Here is a 21574-nt window from a genome sequence, read left to right as displayed (position 1 = left end):
TTGGCTAAGGAATGTGGAAGAGGCAAAAGCCATACTGTATCTACACCAACGTATGTTCTGTGATTCCCACAGACAGCATCTCCTGAAACTGGTTTTGAGGAGCACGCTGGGAGACATTAATATTAATATTTTTCTTTTTCGTTTTCTTTTTTTTAACTCTCCAGATAATCCACCAGGTTGTAAGACTGAGGCACCTTTGAGCTCAGCAACCTTCATGTCCTCCTTCCTTTCCTCCCTCCTTCTCGCTCTTATCTTTACTCTCCTTCCTTTTTTCCCTTCTTCTAGAGGTTTTCTAAGGGTGGCATTGTGAATTGTTGTAATAGAGCAGGCCGCAAATGTATTTGCATGTGACTGATGCTTGGCTTACAGACAGCCACAGGCTACACATGCTGAGAGTGTCGGTCGAGGGCTGGTAGGGATGCTGCGCCCCTGACAAACTTGTGTTCCACCATCTGTGAGTGATAAATCAGTCTCCCCAATCCAGGGACATCCAAAGTAGAAGATTTCTCACTAGATTGGAGAGCCTTAAAAACAGGAATTGTGACTTATTCGTCTTAGCCTGCACAACATATCACCTACAGTGGGTCCTTGGCAAGGCTTGTTGAATAAACAGACACGGTTCAGTATTAGCCTATGACAAGGTTTAAAATCTCATGCTAATTACAGATGGCAGAGAGGACTCTGGGAGGCCCTCTACCTCAGAGGCCAGGAGCAAAGCCAAAAGTACCACAGGCTGTGTGCACCGCTGAACAGGCAGATGGTAAACACGTATCTTCAAGCGAGAAAATCCAAGTTGCCATGAAAATCCAAAAATCTCACTGGGCAAGGGTGCATCCATCTACGTTATCTGACCTCTGGACCCAGAAGCCTCAGAATAAATGGCAACCCTTCCAGCTGGAGACTTTTTTCTTGCCTTAAAAAGTCTTCTGATCTGTAGTAAAACCAAAAATGGACAGCAGAGTTTCCCTTTTCTTTTCTAAGCCCAAACGAAGTGCCTTCCATGTGGTTGGCACTTACTCAAGAAACATTTGAATGAATGATTTGGATGTGCAGGCAAGCTGGCAGGGACATCTGTCACAGAGCTGATGGCCAGCCTGAATTTGGCTGGTCCAGCTGGCTGGGCGGGGTTCCTCGTCTTCCCTCGGTGGAATGGGCTACCTCCTAGGACACAGCAAAGCTTTCCTTCTGTTTAAGGAGAGGTTAGAAGAAATGGCCCAAGATGCTTCTTTGCCAGTCTCTTGTTACCCGTTTACCTCCATTTTGCATAAACTTCCTTTTCTGCAGAGAAGCCCTACCTTTCCAACTACCAATCCTTTGGAGTCCCGAGAGGCCGTTCTTTCCCAGTTTCCTCCTGTGGCAGTTTTATCATCTTCCATCCGAGAGTCCTTGCCTTTTGAGGCTTCCGCATCAGGGCCCATTTTGGAGATGTTCTGCGCCTTCACAGGACACCAGGGAATCTGCAAGTCACTTTTGCTGGCCGGCTTTTCAATCTCGTAGCATTGAAAAACTAACACAGGAAAGAATTTGATTCCATTGTACAGTTTTGCAATGTTCTCGATGGTCAATATTGCATGTGAAATGCCTAATGGGGAACTGCTATAAAAATGGCAGCTGATTACAGGTCAGTGGATAAAACAACACTCTTCTCAGGAGAGCTTCTGTGCATAGGTTGCAGGATAGAATAGGGCTGAATGGTATTTGATTTCTTTGTGTTTATCCAAGTCACTGGCCCAGGCAGGAAGGTAATATATGAAAAGGGACATTTTTGAAATAGTTGTTTTTGAATTATGCCCATGAAATATACACTCTGCTGTGGGGGACATGTGGGAAAGCTATTCTCTGACCGCATGACTAATTTTTAAAGCCTTGCATAGAGAGAATTCCCCCCAAGAACACAGCTGGGTTATTCCTTCGTGGACTGAATGTGTCAATTATGAATTGAACTAAAATGAAATTTTACTCCATTATGGCAAAGAGAATCAAGGAGTGGACGCTGCAGCTAGGGTATTACATAGTAGTTCATACACCAAGTACTATTGTTTTATTAACTTTAAGAACATGTTTTACATAAAAACAGGCAACATCAAAAAAGCTCAGTTGAGATAAATAAACATAATATATCACAGATGATTTCATTCCACATTAACCTACATTTATTAGCTTAAACTGAGAGATTAGGGGAAAAATCGGATCTCATTCCAGCTTTAATCGTGGATACAAATCGTTCAAAAGTTATTTCATTAAGATTCTGAAAATCAAAGATTAACCTATGCCATCTGATCCATGCAGCAATTGATAAATTCAGTATTTTCAAAGGAAACATTGAATTTTTTTCTTGCACCAAATTGAAACCTTTCAGAAACTTGTTTAAACACATCAAGTACCTAGCCCACCTTTTTAGTATGCATGAGCAAAATACTATTTAATTTCACACCCAACTAATCCTTTAATAATTTTCTTTCAGCCAGAATGAAAAAGGCTATTATTAATTTCCTAATAAAATTAAAAAAATAGTTATCAAGGCTATGACTCTAACCTTGGACCAGTTTCAATTTCTTTTTATTTTTTCTGAGCATACATCAAAGATTAATGTCAATGGCAAGTGAGAAATTGTCCCTAGAGAACTATTCAAGGTCTTTTTCTTACCACATTTGATTGGACTGGAATGAATTGACATTATAGCATCTTTATCATCACTTTTAAAATCCTACTTTCTCTTAATACCGACAGTGAAGGCTTTTAGAACTATTATTTACTTTAAATCAATAAAGTATATCACAGACAAAAATATACAATTTTACAGTAAAGCAACATTAAGGGTCTCTTTTCAGTTGACCAAAAAAGAATGCTGAAGAAATTTACAGGTATGGTTTAATTATAGCGATCGCTCTTCCTTTAGGGCAAGATACTGCAAACCTCATGATCAAAACACCTGCCAGTTAGAAGCTTGATCACTGAAAAATGATCACGGCAGCCTCAGTGTTGAAGCCTATCAACAACAACAACAAAACCGAAAAAATCCACCCTAACCAGAGGCATTCTAAGCCTCTACGTTGAATTTCCTGTTTCCCACCAGTTTACGACCCTTAATGTTACTGGATGGATGGTTGCATATTTGAGATGATTAAAAAATAAAAGACAGGCTTAAAAGCACCTCCTCCTCGAGTATGTAATTACATACAAATTAAAGATTCCTTCTGACAGTCCTAGGAACCCCATTTGTTACTGTTTTATGTATAAGCACCATTGAGCCAATTTTAAAGCACATTTGCAGTAATCAGATGTTTAGTATCTTCAAGTTGTGTTGATTTATTTGCTTTTGAAAAACCAAAAAAAGTATAAAGTGTGTTGATTTATGCTCTTACCATATTTGAATTGACAAAATGTTAATTCTGGAAGTGCTTTTAATCACTATTTTCCCCAACAGATAAGAATGGCTTCCTGAAACCTAATGATTGAATAAAGAAATCTGCATCTTCAGAAGAAGCCTATATCTGACCCTCTATCACAACATGCAAAGTAAGGGTAGGTCTGAGAGTATTTTTCCCAAACTCCTAAGGGAAATGGCAGATAACATCCAGGAAAGGTTAACTTTTGAACTGAAAACGTCAAGTTTCCTAAAGATCTTTGGGAAAAAAAAAATCATAATCATAATCATGTAGCAGTTTAAAAAATAGCAATTTACAAATTATAGAAAAGATATGTTATCTACAATAAATGCCAGGTGACTCATTAGTGTTTTTTTAAACCCACATCCAAATGAATCATTACGTTGAAACCACCATCTTGCTTCTTGGTGCTTTCCACAATTCTGCAATTATAGTGAAGGGGACATGCCAAATTTGTTGTTGTTGCTGCCCTTTTCTAGGGAGAATTAGGCAGAAAAGGAAGTGAACAGGCCCTATATAGCAAACTTTAGCCTGGGGCACCTTTTTATGGTCAAATTAAAAACCTTTGAAAACAGAAGTTTATCTTGGAAATGCTGACAGATCCTTACCCTGAGAAGGGCTAGCAGGCAACACAATAATATTAGGAAAGCTGTCCCTCAAGCACAATCGTACTTCAGCGTGGGGTACAGAGTCGTCTAATGGGCACCGTTGGCCAGCAAACAACTGTGATTTAATGTGTGTGAGCCTTGGTCATACGGTAGCTCCATGACCCTCTAAGCTAAACCAATTTTTCTTTTCTTTTCTTTTTCCAACTGAAATATGCCTCAAAGGGTAAAGGATTGCAATTTTAGCCTTCATTCATGGATATATTGCTTTCTTTCAATAATATCTGACGGGCCTGTTAACCACCACCCATGGGGGTACTGAGTATTGCAGGAAGGTCTCACTGAATACAAAACACTGAGTGTTTTCAGCAGTTTATTTGTATTTTTTTCTCTGCTTATTTTAATATGCACCACGTGTTAGTTAGATGAGGGCTACAGTAAAAACATTTTCAATGACTGAAATCTTACTTTTCCTTCTAATGATGTGGAGCAAATCACATATTCATTGATTATGACGAATAAAATGATTTCTGCTACAATGTCTTCATCAATAGGAACAGTTCTCATCTACCAAGATGATTTACACGATGCAAGTCATGGAGTTCTTCTTTAGTTAGTCTACTACCCAACTAAAAAGATGTATCTAAAAATTCCCTTGAAAATACCATCTGGTTGGTCATGTATCAATAAATGAAAGACAGTCCCCATCACCAGGCCACCACCATAAGAGCTATAGTAAATACTTAGAAAAAAAATATATGGAAACACTGTGGCAATGATTAAATCGATAATTACAGAGATACACTGCCATAATGATACATATTTATTCTATGATAAAGTGAAATAAAAAATAAGATCAATTTGGTTATAGAAATTCCTTAAAGAACACCACCACTTAATTATTTCAAACTTGAACTATCCCAAGAATGTCGTGAAAAAAATTTGAAAGCACTGGCTAAAAGCAAAGCAGTCTGGATACACCAATGTAATCAGCATGCCTTGTGCTTGTCTGTTAACCCTCTGAGTACATCTCTGACATTCAGAATCTCAATAGCTTAATGCTGAAGATTGCATTCCATCTGATTACTCAATATTTCTACTTGACAGGTCACATTCCACTGTTTATGCAGCATAGATCACTCAAATTCTACAGTGATACGCTAGGATCCCTATGCTGAATGGGCCCCGCATTCCTCCAAGCTACTCCTCTGCAGTGTGGAAACACTCCACAGCTTTACAGGATCCACAGTCCCCCTAGACTTGGACAGAAAAAGGCCTGATCCATGCACTGTAAGTTCTGTACATAGAGGCTATAGCAATATATGTAATGCCCACCGGAAAAACAGTAATTTGGACAAAGAAATGAAAGTGACAAACTTCTGCAGGTAGGTCTCTGTCCATAGGATTCTTCATATTCACGCATTTAAAGTTGAGGCCAAGCTATATAGCTACTCCTTAATCTTAGAATAGTGCTTTGCTTTATAGTTCTAGAGAAAGCAGTGACCTCTGACCAGTTCAAGGTATTTTACTAATATGGAATCTACCTACACATCAACACCCTTCCTGGTGTTCTGTGTTCTCCTCCCCGCACCCCCCAAAAAAACCCAACTGCCTTGTGCTACTTTCTGATGCTGTGTGCTATCGTTTCAGAACTCTCTAAAAGGGGAGAAAACTCTCAATAAATGATCTACTGTTTATATGACAGGACAACATGGACCAAAGAGATAAACCAAAATGTGGAAAAGCAAAAAAAACTGGGGAAACTCTGTTGCAAAGTCACGACGTGTTGTGATTTTTAAAATGTATGTTAACACCGACTATAGTTTATAAGTTGAAGAGTGAAAAGCAGCAATTGAAGACCAACGTGTTTGAAAATAAAGAACCGACTATACGAATTTCAAGACTTTCAGATACTGAAGTATATTCAGAACAGAGATAGTAAGTGCTATTTAGCCATCCAGTTGCAAATCTCATGAGACATCACTCACTGGTTGTTTCCTGGGTCATAGAGCTGAGCAAACCTTAGCAGGACATTTGAGTTGGACCCTGGCCTCCAAGATGCCATGGCCAGCCTCTTCTCTACGCATTACAGTGACACACTGGAGGCTGTGGGCCCCCATGCTGAAATGGAACACGTTCTAGAAGAAACTTACTGGGGATATAGGGCTAGGCAGAAAGGTTTGGTAACAGGAGTGAAAACACAGGTCTTAGACAGAACTTGGCCCAAAGGGAAAAAAAACAACATATCTCTCTAGACAGCTAAAGACAGTGGTATAAAAAGGTCATCTCAGGGAACAGAGGTTTTATTCTCAGGGGTATCTTTCAGGTCTTCCATCCGGTTCTTCCTGGGAGACTGTAAATAGGTAAGCCTAAAGGTGCCCATGGAATTCTCTTACCAATAGTTTATTAAAACCCATTCTTAGAACATTCTGGAGTGTGCCTCCCCTTGTACTTTCTCCTTGGCCACCTTGCAAAGCACTTGGCTCTAGGCTCCTGTGCCCCAGCACTCCTCTGGATGGATCTTATACCCTACGTGAATTTCACGCTGAAGACTGCAGCGCTCGCAAAGCAGGTGAGAAAAAGAATGGGGCCTTGTTTCCTCTTTCGGTTTGAAATCCCAGCCCTATAGAGCACCTGGCAATTTATTGCTCTTTTCCACCAGTTGTTTTTGCTTTCCTGTAGACGTCTCATACTGAGCAGGCAGTCCCTCACTCACCACGCACAGGACAGGGCATGGTGACTCCCGAGGGTCTGTGCTGGCACTAGTAGCAGCTGATTTGGAAGCAGCATTTCTGGGGTATCACCAGCCCATCTTCATGTGGAGGTGATATGGTGGTGGGCGGGGGGGGGGTGGGGGGGTGTCGCCATCTACGTCCTGGGTCAGGCTGTCGGCCAGACCCAACTGCCTCCACTCGGGACGCAGGACTCACAGCAACTGAAAGTCATACCTCTCAATGAAAAAAGTCCCTTTCATAATGGGATTGTGAAGAAGAAAGAGAGGTCTTATGTCTAAGTTTTAAGCCTGCTATATTCTAAACCCACAAAAAAAAATGACAAGCAAGATATCGTTCTAGATGTCCTTCTTGTCTGGACATCTCAGCATCTAGTAACATCCCTTGATCTGCAGCAAAATCAAGAAATGTGTGTGTATACATCCAAAGGCCTGAAAAACTCTCCAGGGGTCTCCATAAAATCCTATGCACTCAGAGGGTTAACATGTGCTATATTACATACTGCAGATCCTAGTTTGACTGAAGAACACATTCATTGTTTCTATGTTTAAAAAAGTTGCAAATTAGCCTTAACCCTTTGAGGACCCTATTAGCAGCAAGTTGCCTTCTTCGCAAACAACATGTGGTCATCTCACTCAGCAAAGAGAAATCGCTACAAAGATACCAGAAAACACACTTTCTGTTTTGCCATTCAAGCATTGAGTGCTAGATAGATCAGATGAAACTGTTTTACATTAATTTGGAAAAAAATCTCAGAGTCTCAAAGGGTTAAGCCAGGACTTTGAGTAAAAGGGTCTTATTAAAAGGGCGAATTCGGGGAGCGAACAGTCTCAGATGAGCTTGGGGAGTAGTCTTCCGATTCCGAGTTGAGTTCAGGTGGAGCTGGCTGGGCCTTGTACCGGCTTCTCACATCCTGGTTGCGTCTTCGTCGGAAAACCTGCCTCTCCTTATCAAGAGCGGTGGTCTAGCAGGGGCATAAAATGAGAAAGAGGACAATTAGGCTGAAGGAAGTGGTGAAAGAAACACTTTCTGGAACTTTCTGAGGTCTGAAAAATAGGCTGGCCAGCTTAACTGTCCATTATGGCTCACTTTTGTTGACGACAGTCACCACAGTTGGGGAGCTTTCTGCTCCCTCCCAATGCAGCTCTTAAGAGCACCTGGTCATGACATCAGAAGGCACAGGCAGGATGGATGATGTCGTGGGTTCAACCTCTCCCCAGCCTTCCCCAAGCTCCACATCTATTCCTTCTGGTAGCTCCCAGGCGAGCTAGAGAGCCCCTGGTGAATGGGAGCCCCAGGCGTGTGTGTCTGACATGTGAGGACGCCAGGCGTCCTCATTCATCAACATTCAGCTCCAGGTGGCTGTATAATAAAGATGAAAGGTGATGAGGTTGTCAGACATGGAAACAGAGCCACAAGCTCATCCCGTTATTTTAGCACCTCCTCATTCGCAATTATCTTATTATCTGTTGATGAGGGAGTATGGCTCAGTCTCTGGGAAGGACTGGTTTAACTTGAATGAAACCAACCCCTGTAATTCAAACTGCTTCGAATGCAATTAAGCCGAATGGAAACCTTCCCCTGGATTTAACTTTACAAAGTTCATTTTCACCAGGGTACACGGTAATTTATGGAATGGAGACCCAACTTTGTAGGTATTTCAACTGTGGGTCTCTATGCCTCATTTTCCTGATGAAACCTCAGATGATCTCCAGGATGTGCTACCCAGCTGTAGCTCTGGAAGTTATTATGACATCAGAATTGGGAACGGCATGACTTCATTACAGATTTAATGGGTGTGGGGAGGAATGGGGTCATTACAGAGAAACCTTACACAGAGAGCAGAAGAGTAGGTACAAAGCCTGAAGAAAAATATAGAAGACATATAAAAGTTGAAGGCGTCCTTGTTTGAAAGTCTCTCTTTAAAAGGATGTAGCCTGGAGGTTATTCTGCTTTTAAGAGATTACTTTTCCTCTGTAGGGATATATACCACCATTTTTCCTCTTGAAAATTTACTGTTAGCTTCTTCAAAGAACGGAGATAAATTTATAGCCAGCCTGGTTCTGAGAACAAAGTGAAAACTAAGCCCCTCGTACAATTGCAGTATAGCATTAGAGCAATCTTAGATCTGAAATAGGCCAATCAAAGTTCCAAAATGAAGTAATAAAGAGAAAAAGAGTGCCAATGTGTAGAACCAGTACAGTAAATGGCTTTGTTAGGCTGAACTGCTCTGCTTTAAAAACTCTCGGCATACTGAAGAACAATGTTACAAATCAATGAGGGAGATAAACCTTAATAATTCACTTCTCCTTTCACTAGGCAGTTAATACAGAGATTCAATAACTGGTTTGTTGACAGGTCTACCTTTGACTCTTCCACTTGCAGAATTTTAGAGGACACATATACATATAGAATTCTTGGTCTTCTACCCTCGGATTTTGTGATATTTTCAGCGTTATAAACCCAAATTCCTAACTTTATTTAAAACACTGTAGAGTTACGACACATGGTATTTTGCTTTCAAAGCAAACTGAAAATGTTCTGTTTGTGTAAAGTTGAATGTTTGTAAAAAAACAGGCGTCTATTTAGTCTGACTTACATAAAAAACCATTCTGTATTTAATCCAAGAGTAATATAAACTCTCCTCTTGGTCATAAAAAAATATTTCTATTTCTACCTTCTTGAGAAAGAAAAAGTCATTGGCATTGGACTAAATATTGAACCATGGACTGAGGCTTTCTAGGGTGGGGAAGAAAAGCACACTGGGATTGTAGTCAGGAATTCTGACTGCTCTGTCCATCACCGGCTGAACTATTTACTAAGCTCCCAGTTAAATAAGGAATAGTAATAACCCCTTCCCGCTGTCCTAGAGTTGCTGTAGGTAAAAAAGGATGTGCAAATGCTTTTTAAATGGCTGAAATGCTCAGAAATGGAAGGTGTTTGTTTGTTTTTTCCCTTTATCATTGGATGTAAGATACAGTTTTAAAATTAAGGAGCTGCAGGTCAGAGGAAAACATGCAAAACAAAGCTCGCATCCGAACTTAGAGCACTTTCCCTTCCTCCTTCCTCTCCTTGGCACCTTCTCCATATTTACTGTCTCCCCATAATCTACTCAATTACTGCAAGTCATGCTCTTGGCTGCAGCCACTGAAATGGGCCCTGTCTCTATAAATACTGCAAGCTGGTTTATGCAGGGGCTGGTGGCACTCAATGTTGAGCCCAGGCTTGGATGGTTCCATTCCCCTTATTTTCACTTTCATTTCTCCAGATCCTTATAAGGGCAACCACATTCTCTCCCTTACTTACTTCTCTCTGGACAACACTTGCCCTTGCCCTTTGACAGGTCAGTTCTCACCACTCCTGCCACTTTCTCTAGTTAGCAACTTTCTAAATGTTTGCCCCCTTTGTGGATGAACCCTGGTGCTCAAATGCTCCAGTGCTTTCAGTTGTGCCACTAACCAGTAACTTCAGTTATTTTTGGAAATAGATCATGTCATGATCACATGTCATGGAATAAGGGTGTGATGGTTGTTTCTGTAGGATTTATAGGCATAGAGAATTTTTAAGGCATTCTTTGTCCAAGGCTTTGCCTTTACAAGCAGGGAAACTGAGGCCCAGGCATGTGCAGAGATTTGCCTGAATGGCAGGGAAACTGAGGCCCAGGCATGTGCCAAGACTTGCTTGAATTGCACTGCTAAGTAGGAAGGGAACTCAGTTCTCCTCCTGCAGAAGGCCCAAGCAATTTCTTCCCATTTATTCTGAAGTCTATTGAAATAGAATAAAATGGAGCCACCATATACCAGTAGCTCACTCTGTTGTTCCCAACCAGAGTGAGCTGGAGAGAAGACACTGACCACAGGCAACACCAAATACCCAAAGACCAGGGCTTTCCCAGGCTGATGGCCAGAGAACCCCTCTCTTTCAGAGACAGCAAGCCAGGCTCCACTGTGAGTACAATCCCATTCTGAGTCTGTAAACTCCAAGAGAGGCCTGTCTGATAACAGAGAGGCAGTTTCCTACCTACCCAGATTCTCAAAGGCCACACAACTAATGATTGGGTCTCCAACTGACTTGCTCTCAAAGATGTTCCAGAGGGGGTCACTGTCTATAGACCTCTCTTCCTTGGGTTCCTGCTCACTTGGCTTCCAGCTCCATAACTATGGTTCCTTTTAAGAGTGTCTTCCTTCTCTGTGTTCCATGAAACCTAGTCTTGCTATCACTGTGCACCCTGCCTACACCACAACTGCCTCCAATTCATTGTCTTCTCTGCCACCCTGTAGACTCTTTGAAGGGCAAGATCGAGTCTTGGGCATCCTCTCTGTATTCTCCATAGTTCACAAGCACACAACAGATACTCTGCAAATATTGCAGCTTTTGAAATATGGGAAAGTACAACAGAGGTCACGTTATCTCCCTCTTGAGCACCCAACCCCCAATCCATCCTGCACACAGCTGACAGGTCAATTATCCGCAGGTCCAATTTATTTACCATTCCTCGTAAAGCCCAACTCCTTGTCCTAACATTCACAACATGCTTACAGGAAAAACTTCCAGTGTCTAGTTCCTGTAATTACTCAAAATGACCTGTAGACTTATTCTCCATTAGCAGACACTTGATTTTCTTACACAGCATCCATTCACTCTGTTTACAGTTAACCATACCTCAGTTTTCCTTTGGACATGCCCCATTCCTGTACTACGTGGTTCCTGTCAGGATGACCATATTCTCATCTTTGAGAGTGGGGCAAGGATGGGCTTATGACCCAGAAGCAAGTGTGAGCTTACTGCATTCCCCAATATCCATGATGGGTTCAGGATGGGCATCCAACCCAATTAACAGGACACAAGGAGATTTTCACAAGGACTTCATATTTATAATGAATCCCGATTTTGGAAGAATGGTAGGCTTGGAGTTGCTTCCCATATCCTGGTACCATATGCAGCTCCAGACTAAGGCCAAGATAGGGAGGCAGAGTAGAGGGATGGAAGGAAACCAGGCCATGACTGAGTGCTGAATCAATCCGTCACTGAAGCCAGACCCAACCCTGGAACCTTTCAGATTAGATGACATAATAAATTTCCTTTTTGCTTAAGCCAGTTTGGTTTGGGTGTTTGTTGCCTACAATCAAAAAAGTCCTAACTGATATGTCTCTGAGTACACTTCATTCTTGCCCTACATCTTGGCTCAAGGTGCTCACTTATCTGAAATACTTTTTTTTTTTAAGATTTTATTTTTATTTATTCATAGAGACAGAGTGAGAGAGAGAGGGGGGCAAAGACACAGGCAGAGGGAGAAGCAGGCATCATACAGAGAGCCTGATGTGGGACTCGATCCAGGGTCCCCAGGATTACGCCCTGGGCTGCAGATGGCGCTAAACCGCTGCGCCACGGGGGCTGCCCTGAAATACTTCTCTTCCTTCCTGTCCACTCAAACTTATCTACGTTCCAAGGTTTGATCAAATTTCACCTCCTGCATCACACTTTCTCTTTCTAAATTCCTCAGGCAAGTATTGTCTTAACCAAACTTTTGGCACTTTTTGCACATTTGCTTCCTAATTATCTGTCTATACATATGTCCCAAATACCATGAGAGCTCCTCAATGGTAGAAACTGAAACTTCTTTGCATTTTCCAGAATGCCTAGCAGACTGTGTCACACATATTAGAGACATATTAAATATTTCTTAATTAATATAGAATTAAACCATTTCAGATGATTGTGTACTTTCTGAATAACAAAAAAATGAGAACCCAAACCAACTGTATAATACAAAAGAGTAAGAACTTAAAGGTATCACAAGTCAATATTTAAGGATATGTGACCAAATGGTTACATCACATTAAATTAATAGTCCTTAAACTCATATACTTATCTATTCAACAACCATTTATTGTGAAATTCTCAGCACAGGAAGCACTCTCATATCATATTTTTTTAGAATTTTAATTGTGGCTATAAAATGAACTTGCCTCTAAAGTATGTACATTTCCAATTTTACACTTGAATTCTGTATTCCCCACTTGTAGTTCAGGACAGAAGAATTCAGCAAGGAAAGAGAAGAATGTGCTATTCCATAATTTTAAAAAGGCATTGCTGTAAAACTATATGTAATTCAACTGATAATTTATTTCCCCCCATCAAAAAGCACCCCAAACATCATTTTTCCTCTAAAGTGCTGCATTACAAATTTAAATTCTGCACCCTTTCAACCATTTCTGAAAGTCTGCATTCCTCTTTATCAATTACCCAAATTCCCAATATCAAGAAAATAGGGTCTCTTCTTCCTAATGCCTATCTTCATAAGGGAAAGTCATCCTCAAGTATAGCCTTTATGTTCCATTAAAATTTAAGACTTATCCTTAGATAAGGTAATAAATCCTAACAAATTTATTATTTTATTAGTTCTTTTGCACATGGTTTGTAGGTTTGTTAGAACCAATATGAATGAACTTGCAATCAAATTCCCAAGTGTTTCCTCAGTAAGTTATCACTTCGTTAAGAACTTGTAAGAGAATCTGAAGCCTGCATTATCACATTTTGGTGCTAATTACCACAGGTTAGAGGTGAGCAAGAAATCTCTTGAGATTCTGGAGTTGACCAGCAGTAACCAAAGATGAAGCTCTAATCTAGTTACTTAAAATATGTACCCAGTAATGACAGCTCTCCTGTGTACTTAGTTACAGTTAAATAATAGTGTACTGGGGGAGGGATCCTGGTATACAGTACAAATAATTGACCAAAGAAAATGATAAGGAGAAACTAATATAAACCTGTCCTACACAGAAGAAACTCTGTATGTTCCTATCTCAGACTGTAAGCTCTTGGGGATCACAGTGTCCATAGGAGCTGCTGGATCAAGTGTAAAAACTGAGGATTGTTAAAATAATGCCAGTTACCTGGCAACTCAGCTGGGTGCACACACAGTAGTTGGAAATCTTAGAGAAATTAATTACCATCAGGTTTCGGAGCTTGCTGTAATACCAGGCATGCATGAATGAAAGACAATGCTTGCCTGGGACGACTTTCCCTTATGAAGATAGGCATTAGGAAGAAGAGACCCTATTTTCTTGATACTGGGAATTTGGGTAATTGATAAAGAGGAACACAGACTTTCAGAAATGGTTGAAAGGGTGCAGAATTTAAATTTGTAATGCAGCACTTTGGAGGAAAAATGATGTTTGGGATGCTTTTTGACGGGGGGAAATAAATTATCAGTTGAATTACATATAGTTTTACAGCAATGCCTTTTTAAAATTATGGAATAGCACATTGTTCTCTTTCCTTGCTGAATTCTTGTGTCCTACTGAGGAAACACAGTCCAACAATAGAGACATCTAATGAATTCGATCAGTGGCCTCTTCTATTACAATGAAATGATACTATCCTCCAAAGAGCACTCAGATATTTTAAGTCTTTATTTCTGACCTTACATTTGGAAATTAGCATAAATATGGAGGACATACCCATCTAGCCTATCTATGCGATGTTGAAGGGAAAATACAAGATGAGGAAGGAAAGTCAGGAATGCATCAAGAATGAACTAGAACCTCAGCTTTGTTTCTCCTAGTGTGCAGCACCCACATGTCTGCAATATTTGTCTTGCCTGGTGGCTCCCACTCAACCCCCCTGGAAGCAGCAGTAGGGGTTAACCAGGAGACCTAGTTTTTTGTCCTAGCTCAGCTGATTATGTATCCTTGGACATGTTTCTTCAGCACACTGAGCCCCAGTTTCTTGGTCCATAGACTGAAGGGGAGGTACAGTACGTGATCCCTAGGGAAACTTGCACCTAAGATACACTATGAATATGCTTAATATCACCATTAATCTACTCTAATGGGGTTATGTTTATCTCCTAGCCAACAATAGGCCTTGCAGTCTATGGATCAAAAATAATTCTGTTCTGCAGTATATGTGCAGGACTTGCAAGAGATGCACCTCATTTAAGTTGTGAGGCAATGTTTTCTGTCATGGCAGTAATTATTGGATTTAAGTAACTGCATTTTTCAGAGGCAAACGTTGACTGCTTTTCCGTTTTTGCTTTTCTTAATTTATTGCTAGCCATCACAAGTAGTCTTCATTTCATTAATAAAAGAACATTATTGTGCATTTTGCTTTTTAGCCCATCCATTATTCATACCACCAAGGAGACTGAACTGAGGATGCAGCTGTTGGGCATTAATCTCAGGACCCCTTTCCCTTGCTTGCCCTCACTCTGTAGGGACTGAGTTACGATTTGCTTGCCACTCTGGAAATATTTTGTATGCTAGTAAAATTAAACTGGCAAATCGATTGAGATATCCATCCTCCTTATTTTATTTGGCTTACTGTCATACTTATTACGAATTGTTTTGTTTTGCTTTAATATCCTTTTGGGGTCGTGCCAGGAACTGCACCACATATCTGGATCTATGACATGGTATTTCCCTGAAGTTAAGATTGTTAAAATGGCAAAAAGAATGTCTCATGGAATGAAACCTAGTAGCCTTCTAAGCTACTTTCTAGGTGTGACTCTCCTAAATGCTTTCCTTACCTCCCGGGGCAGAGCTGCCCCCATGCTTCTCCATCACTTCTACAAACACAGGCTCTTCCTGCTGCTCCGTTCCTAATGGAATCCCAAATTGTCTTTGCTGTCTACAATGGGTTTCTGATGGCCTCCCACCAGAGGGTTAAAATTATAGCCACTTGCTGAGCTTAGGCTTCTAGAGGATAAAATTCATGTGCTTCCTCTGCTCTACAGACGCTAGTTTCCTTACAATAGAAGCTAAACTGAGCTACCATCTTGTTTTTCCTTCATCATACTAGTAACCTAAAGCACAACCACAGCCATAATTAATCTTATGAAAATCTACGAAAATTTAGAATTTACTAAGCAGGTTAAGTTAGGGGTAATTCCTTTTTTTTTTTTTTTTTACAAAAAATAACTTTTTAGCTTTAGAGACTTACTCCTGGATTGCTATAAATGGAATGCTATTCTAGAACATCTCATGTGTAATTTGATTGTCCAAACTGTAATTTACTCCAAATCCTTCAAAAACACTTTTATACTCAAAATTAAGGTTCCTCTATATTAAGGGTTCCCTGATTATTCAGTTCAATAATTTATGCATTAATTTAACAAATATTTATTGAAGGCCTACTATGTGCCAGGCATTCCAGTAGATGGTAGAGATACAGATTTTAACAAGATGGTACCTTTTATTTTGGAAACATTTCTCCTGAGAATAGGAGTCGAAAAACTTTTCCTTGAAAGGCCAAATAGTTAATGTTTTAGCCTTTGCAGGCCACAGGATTCTTTGACCCAACTACTCAACTCTGCCACTGTCTGGGAAAAACAACAATAGGCAATTTATAAATGAATGTGTTCCAAGAAAACTTTCTTTACAGAAATAGACAATGGGCTAGACTTGACCCTTTGACTGTGGTTTGCCAATCACTGCCCTACAGGATAGCATTCAAAACTTACACTTCACTAGGATATTTGGTAATATACTACCTTAAGTAAACTTTAATGCCACAAATGCTCATAAATAATACAACATATAAACTACTCAGGGGTTTATTCCCATCAGAGCATCAAAAAAGATGCTCTGATGGGGATGAACTCCTGTTTATGTTCAAGTTTAATAACAAATGCTTTGATCTGCAGTGAGATCAGTTTTCTCAGGAAAATCTGTCTGTGTGGAGTGGATGATTTTCTCCTGGAAGTGAAGGAGAGCCTGTGAGTCAAGCAGTCTTTTCTGAGTTCTTCCTCTGGGTTGGGGTCTGTGAAGGCACTTTGGCATAGGCAGTTCATTTAATCCTCACCACAGATTTGGGAGGTTGGTAATACTCTCCTAGTGTTTATAGATGGGGAAATTGAAAATCAGAGAAAAACATGTAACTTGCTTAAGGTCACATTGCAGGAAGTACAACAGGCTGGATCTCAAACCAGGGCTTCCCGACAGCAAAATCACAAACTTCCCACATGCTATGGTGCCAATCTTTAACCGAGTTCAGTTCATCTCAATTTTCAAGACTTTTTGCTTTCTACAAGTGTCATGTGGCTGACATGGATTTGAGAATTGTCTGACTTCAGCAGATCGACTTATGCTCTTTCTTAATAGAGTAACAGTGTGCCAATAGTTATGATTAAGTTCCTCACGACAATTCTTTCCTACATGCTTGCACCAAATAAAATCTATATCATATCAGTGAACATCACTGAGAGCATCTGGAGTTAAAGTATGGCAGGAATAAATACGGAGAAGAGTGCAGATTTTTTTTAAAATCAAAAAGAGGAAAAGAGATTCTGAAGCAAGGTCAAAAATAAATGTAATACCACTAAATTTTTTATCAATATTGAATCACTGAGGGTGGGGGAGAAGTATAAAATCTCACTTCCATTTATACCCGATCAGTAAGTCTTGGAATGCCATGGCAACTTCTCACTTCAATAACAAGTATGTTGTATTTTTAAAAGATAGATATGGTTGGCATCCTCTCTAAAGGGGTCTTTGAAAATAATAAGGAACAAAATCCCCAACAGTAAGCAACCTGTCTGACTTGGTGAAATAACCCAGATGCTTCATTCTTTCCGTACTTCTCTCAATACCATCCGTGGAACTACCGTGCCGGGTATTGCCCATCTTTTGAGTCTCTGGGCTTCACTTTTTAACAAGGTTAAAGGTTGCAAAGGTTGCAAAACCAAACTTCCTACTTCCCTGACCTTTTTCTCTGTAATCACAGTTTGGGTGGTTTTGAAGTTAAATCTACGCCTTTCCTATGTGTTCAACTCTTGTTACAGAGGGAGTCTCAGGGCTGGCGTGGACGAGGGTGGTTAATACCTTGCTGGAACAGAGGCATCTGTTCGTCCTTCTGGCAGTGCTCTGACACTCATCAGGGAGAGCTTTCTCAATGGCAGAGCAAGGCCAAGGCAACTTGCAGTGAAACAACCTGCAATGCATGGAACTTGCTGTAGACATTTGGCTGTTGGCTGGGGCTGGCCTGGGAGCCCTTCTGACACCATGCTGGGGTTCCTCTCTGGCTTTCATAGGAACTCTCCTTTCAAACCTGCACCAAGCCAGAAGCATTTAACTGACCCCATTCTTTTTATCATAGCCGAGCATGACAACATTTAATAGCCTTGCAAAGACTGCGCACGACTGCCACCGCTCTGCCTCATTACTCACTGTTTCAGGACGGTGCTTGAATCCAATATGCACATTTTAATCCCATCATGCCTGGGAACTCAACCACTCTTTTGTCCTGGCTCATCTCCGCATTTTATCTTATTTAGCATTTTTAGCTTCTGTCTTGTGATATTTGTTTTATTTAATTGGGTTACTCCATTCTGCCTGTTGCCTCATTCTGCGTACAGAAGATGCAGGATTCTTCTCCGTGTGCCATAGCACCTGCCACAGGGACAGCTTCACTTGGGAGAGGCACAGGATATGTGTGACCACATCCCCTTTGGATAAGGATGCATCTTCAGCGGGGGGAGAATGTAATGGGATGTAAGTGCGTTCCAGTGGCTCGCAGTAAAGCCACGAGGGAGTGGAATGGCCCAGGCAGCTCACTCCTGGGGGAGTGTCCCCTCTGGACTCAAAGTGACAGGAGCCAGGTCTCCTGGAATAATAAGCCAAGCAGGAGGCTACTCCCCTAGCTACAGCCTGAGAGGAACTCTCTGTTAAGAGGCAAGAGAATGAAGGAGAAAGAGGGAAATGGGCCCCCACCATTTCTCCACCAACACCATAAAGCCTATTAAAGAGGGACATGACAATTCTGGGCACCCTGAAGAGATGCTTTTTCCAGCCTATGGCTGAAGTGAGCTGCTTTACAAAAAGCAACCACAACTCTCAAGTGTTCTGCTCAGAGTAGTGAAAACAGCCATGAGCACTTGTAAACACAACAATTGGGATCGGGGATATTTGCCTGTAATGATTGTTTATGTTGGAAGTTGGCTGCCACCACAGTTAGACAAATGCTCCCACTTCCGTGGAGATAAAAGGCAAGCATTTGCAATCAGGGAGGAGAGTGTGTTCGTTCTGAGGCTAAATGGCATTATAAAACTTCCTAATTAAGCATATATGCCGATGAGTTTTTAGCATCCGTTCTCCAATTTAACTTTACGTACTGGGTGTGCTGTTTACTACAACATTAACTATAAACATTGTTGTTACTGCCCCCAGCTGGAAAACAGAGCAGTTTATGTGTGGAAGAAAAAAGAGATTATCTCCCATCTGCTCCTGCCCATTATTCAGGAACTTGTCATTTTGTCTGCTGATGGGAACCATCACTAGGATTTTAGTCAAATGGCCTTTTTATACTTGGCTACGTTTATTAATTATTGTGTTTACTTGGCATTTTGCTCCCACCCTTAATCCCACAAATTTAGCAATGTAATTGTCTGCAGCTCTCTTTTTGAAATTAGATTTAATTTATGTGCAATTTTTGTTAAACGGATACGCACAACTGTAATTAGACATATTTGATGCATATTTTTAATTGTATATCAACTTTACTCATATATATTTGACTACTATGCCTGAGGTTAGGGGGCATACAATAACAACAACAAAAAAAAGGGCGGAGCATGGTGTGATTCGATTTATACAAAGTACAAAACCAGGCAAAGCTAATTAACGTTGATAGAGTCTGGGTCAGGGTTTACCCTTGGGCCTATGTGACCCTCCTGGAAGGGCCCTGAGGTCAGGAGGGGATCTCTGGAGGTGCTAGAAATGTTCTGTGCCCGATCTGATCTGCGGGCTCCTTACAGGGGCGTGTTCCATTCGTGAGAATTCATTGAGACGTGCATTCGTGATAGCTGCACCCTTCTGAATGCAGATTATTTTTCAGTGCAAAGTAAAAGACGGATGGACCATTTCTTACATTAAAAAGCCAAAAGAAGAGTCTGCATAAAGGCAAATCACGATTAATCCCTCCTCCAAAAAGGTTAAAAATAAAACAAAGGTCTTGTTATGCTTATAAAGTTAATTTACTTAAGTAAATAAAAAGGTTCTGTTGCACCACCTGCATGCTTATCAGTCTAGAAGATACAAACAGGCTTCTGTGTAAAACTGATTGTAAAACATTTCACTTAAGTTTAGAAGTTTTCTGGCTTTAAATAGACTTGGAAATTATCATGATTTTAATATATTGAATAATTTGTCAAAGTGTGCCCTTTACTGCTTCCTTAAGTCCTTTGTTTTGAGTATAGAAATAAAAATTAGGAATAATTAATTGGGGGTTAAAATTATGTATTACATATATGTATATGTATACATATATATATACACACACACACATATATATATATACACTTCTCTTTTTGTAAAATTTAGTAGGCCAATCTATGAAAAAAAATCAGGTAGCTACCACATAACTGCAGTGAGGCTTCATCATTTGGGGGAAACAAATATCAAAACCAAGGAAATTTTTCTGAGCAAACACGAAGATGTGGAGCTTTACCAGGAGATCATTTCAGAAACATTAACATGGAGGAGAAAAGTTCCCTGGGACTTCTCAGAGTAAATTTTTCAAATCATCAAAAACCATCCTGCCTGTGGATAACTTTAAGAGACACAAACAATGCCCCTTGAAGAAAATGCCAGGGCAGTTGACTAGAATAGAAAATGATTGGATAGAATTCTTAACCCAGTTAAAAAAAAATCGATACCTCCCATACACAGTCCCTTTTGCTTCTGCAGATAAGCCAGCTAAGTAATCTGACAGTTACAAAATACTGTAAAATAAATTCATGCAATAGCTAGTACATAAAGGGATTTCCGGGGGGAGGGAGGTAACAATAAAACGAAAACAAAACAAAACAAAAAGGTGGAGAATTTGAAAACACAAGCTTACCAACACACACAATGCATTCTATAGCTCATTGTACTTGGAGGAGCTTCTATTGCTAACGTGTAAATGCATTGTTTCATCCATCTAGTAAGGTCAAGGTTGGGCTTGATGACTTTAAAATGACAGTATATACTTCTATAGAACATACGCGAAGGCACTATTGTTCTTCCATTTGTTAAGGGACAGAAGAGCACCAGAAATCATTGTTTTAATTAGCAACATCAGGAAAAGGCTTTGGCATTAATGCTAAATATACTGTCCTTTTAACTGTAAGGAAAATTGATACTGAGCATGTGCAATGGAAAGAAAGCTGGCAAATGTCAGTGTGAATAATGGGTGAAAAAAAGGAATGAGGGGGTGTGGCATCTCAATCAAGATTAAAATGAAACTGATAAAGCAGCATATGGACTGGATAACAAATCAAAAGCATGTTTATCCACTGAAGGAACTGGTTAATGGAGACTGCCAGCACGTTGCCATGGAAACACTGACTGTTGAGCTGCACCATCTCATACCTTATCCAATACATTCCTGGTTGTTGGTAGTAGTCCAAAGACCCTGATCTCTTGATGGTAAACCCGTGGTCCAGCTGAGCAGAGAGAAATGGGGGCAACTCAGTGGATCGACATTGTGCTAGAGAATTACGACTCCAGACCAAGCTGTTCTTCATTGACTATATATTGAGATATAGTTACGATGCCTCTTCTGTAGGGTGACTAGCTAATATCCTAAATCTGCACATTGAAAATAAAAAGGCAAGAAAAGACACTAATCCCTCATGAATATCTCGGAGGCCAATTTGTTAGAATAGATCTAATTTGTCAGACAAGGTTTTGAATGCACATTTAATAATGTCCTCTCAATTTCAAAAGATATAAACACCTCTTCATATGCCATAGAATGGAAAATGCTTTACAATTAAATAAAGTACTGAAATCAGTTTTAGCCACCTAAGAGAAAGCAGATTGGACTCCCTCCTCCCCATCCTACCCCATCAGGCTTAAATTTGAGG

At 40.4% G+C, this 21574-nt stretch overlaps 1 protein-coding gene across 8 annotated transcripts in view; it reads right to left on the bottom strand.

The window, feature by feature from the left end:
• Nucleotides 1–2018: 2018 nt before the first annotated feature.
• The window catches only part of DCLK1 (doublecortin like kinase 1), a 340908-nt gene continuing 321352 nt past the window's right edge, over nt 2019–21574 (bottom strand). For 4 of the 8 annotated variants that reach the window (XM_025462494.3, XM_025462495.3, XM_025462493.3 and 1 more), the window contains one exon: nt 2019–7690. In XM_025462494.3, the coding sequence (XP_025318279.1) occupies nt 7526–7690 (165 nt within the window). In that variant the 3' untranslated portion in view covers nt 2019–7525. Of the gene's footprint in view, nt 7702–21077; nt 21152–21574 lie in introns of all 8 variants that reach the window. The other 4 variants (XM_025462498.3, XM_025462496.3, XM_049100833.1 and 1 more) reach the window with 2 other exon arrangements.

This window comes from Canis lupus, chromosome 25 (genome assembly GCF_003254725.2).
Source record: "Canis lupus dingo isolate Sandy chromosome 25, ASM325472v2, whole genome shotgun sequence".
NCBI lineage: Eukaryota > Metazoa > Chordata > Mammalia > Carnivora > Canidae > Canis > Canis lupus.
The sequence above is the reverse complement of the archived record's forward strand: the minus strand, read 5'-3'. Positions and strand labels throughout refer to the sequence as shown.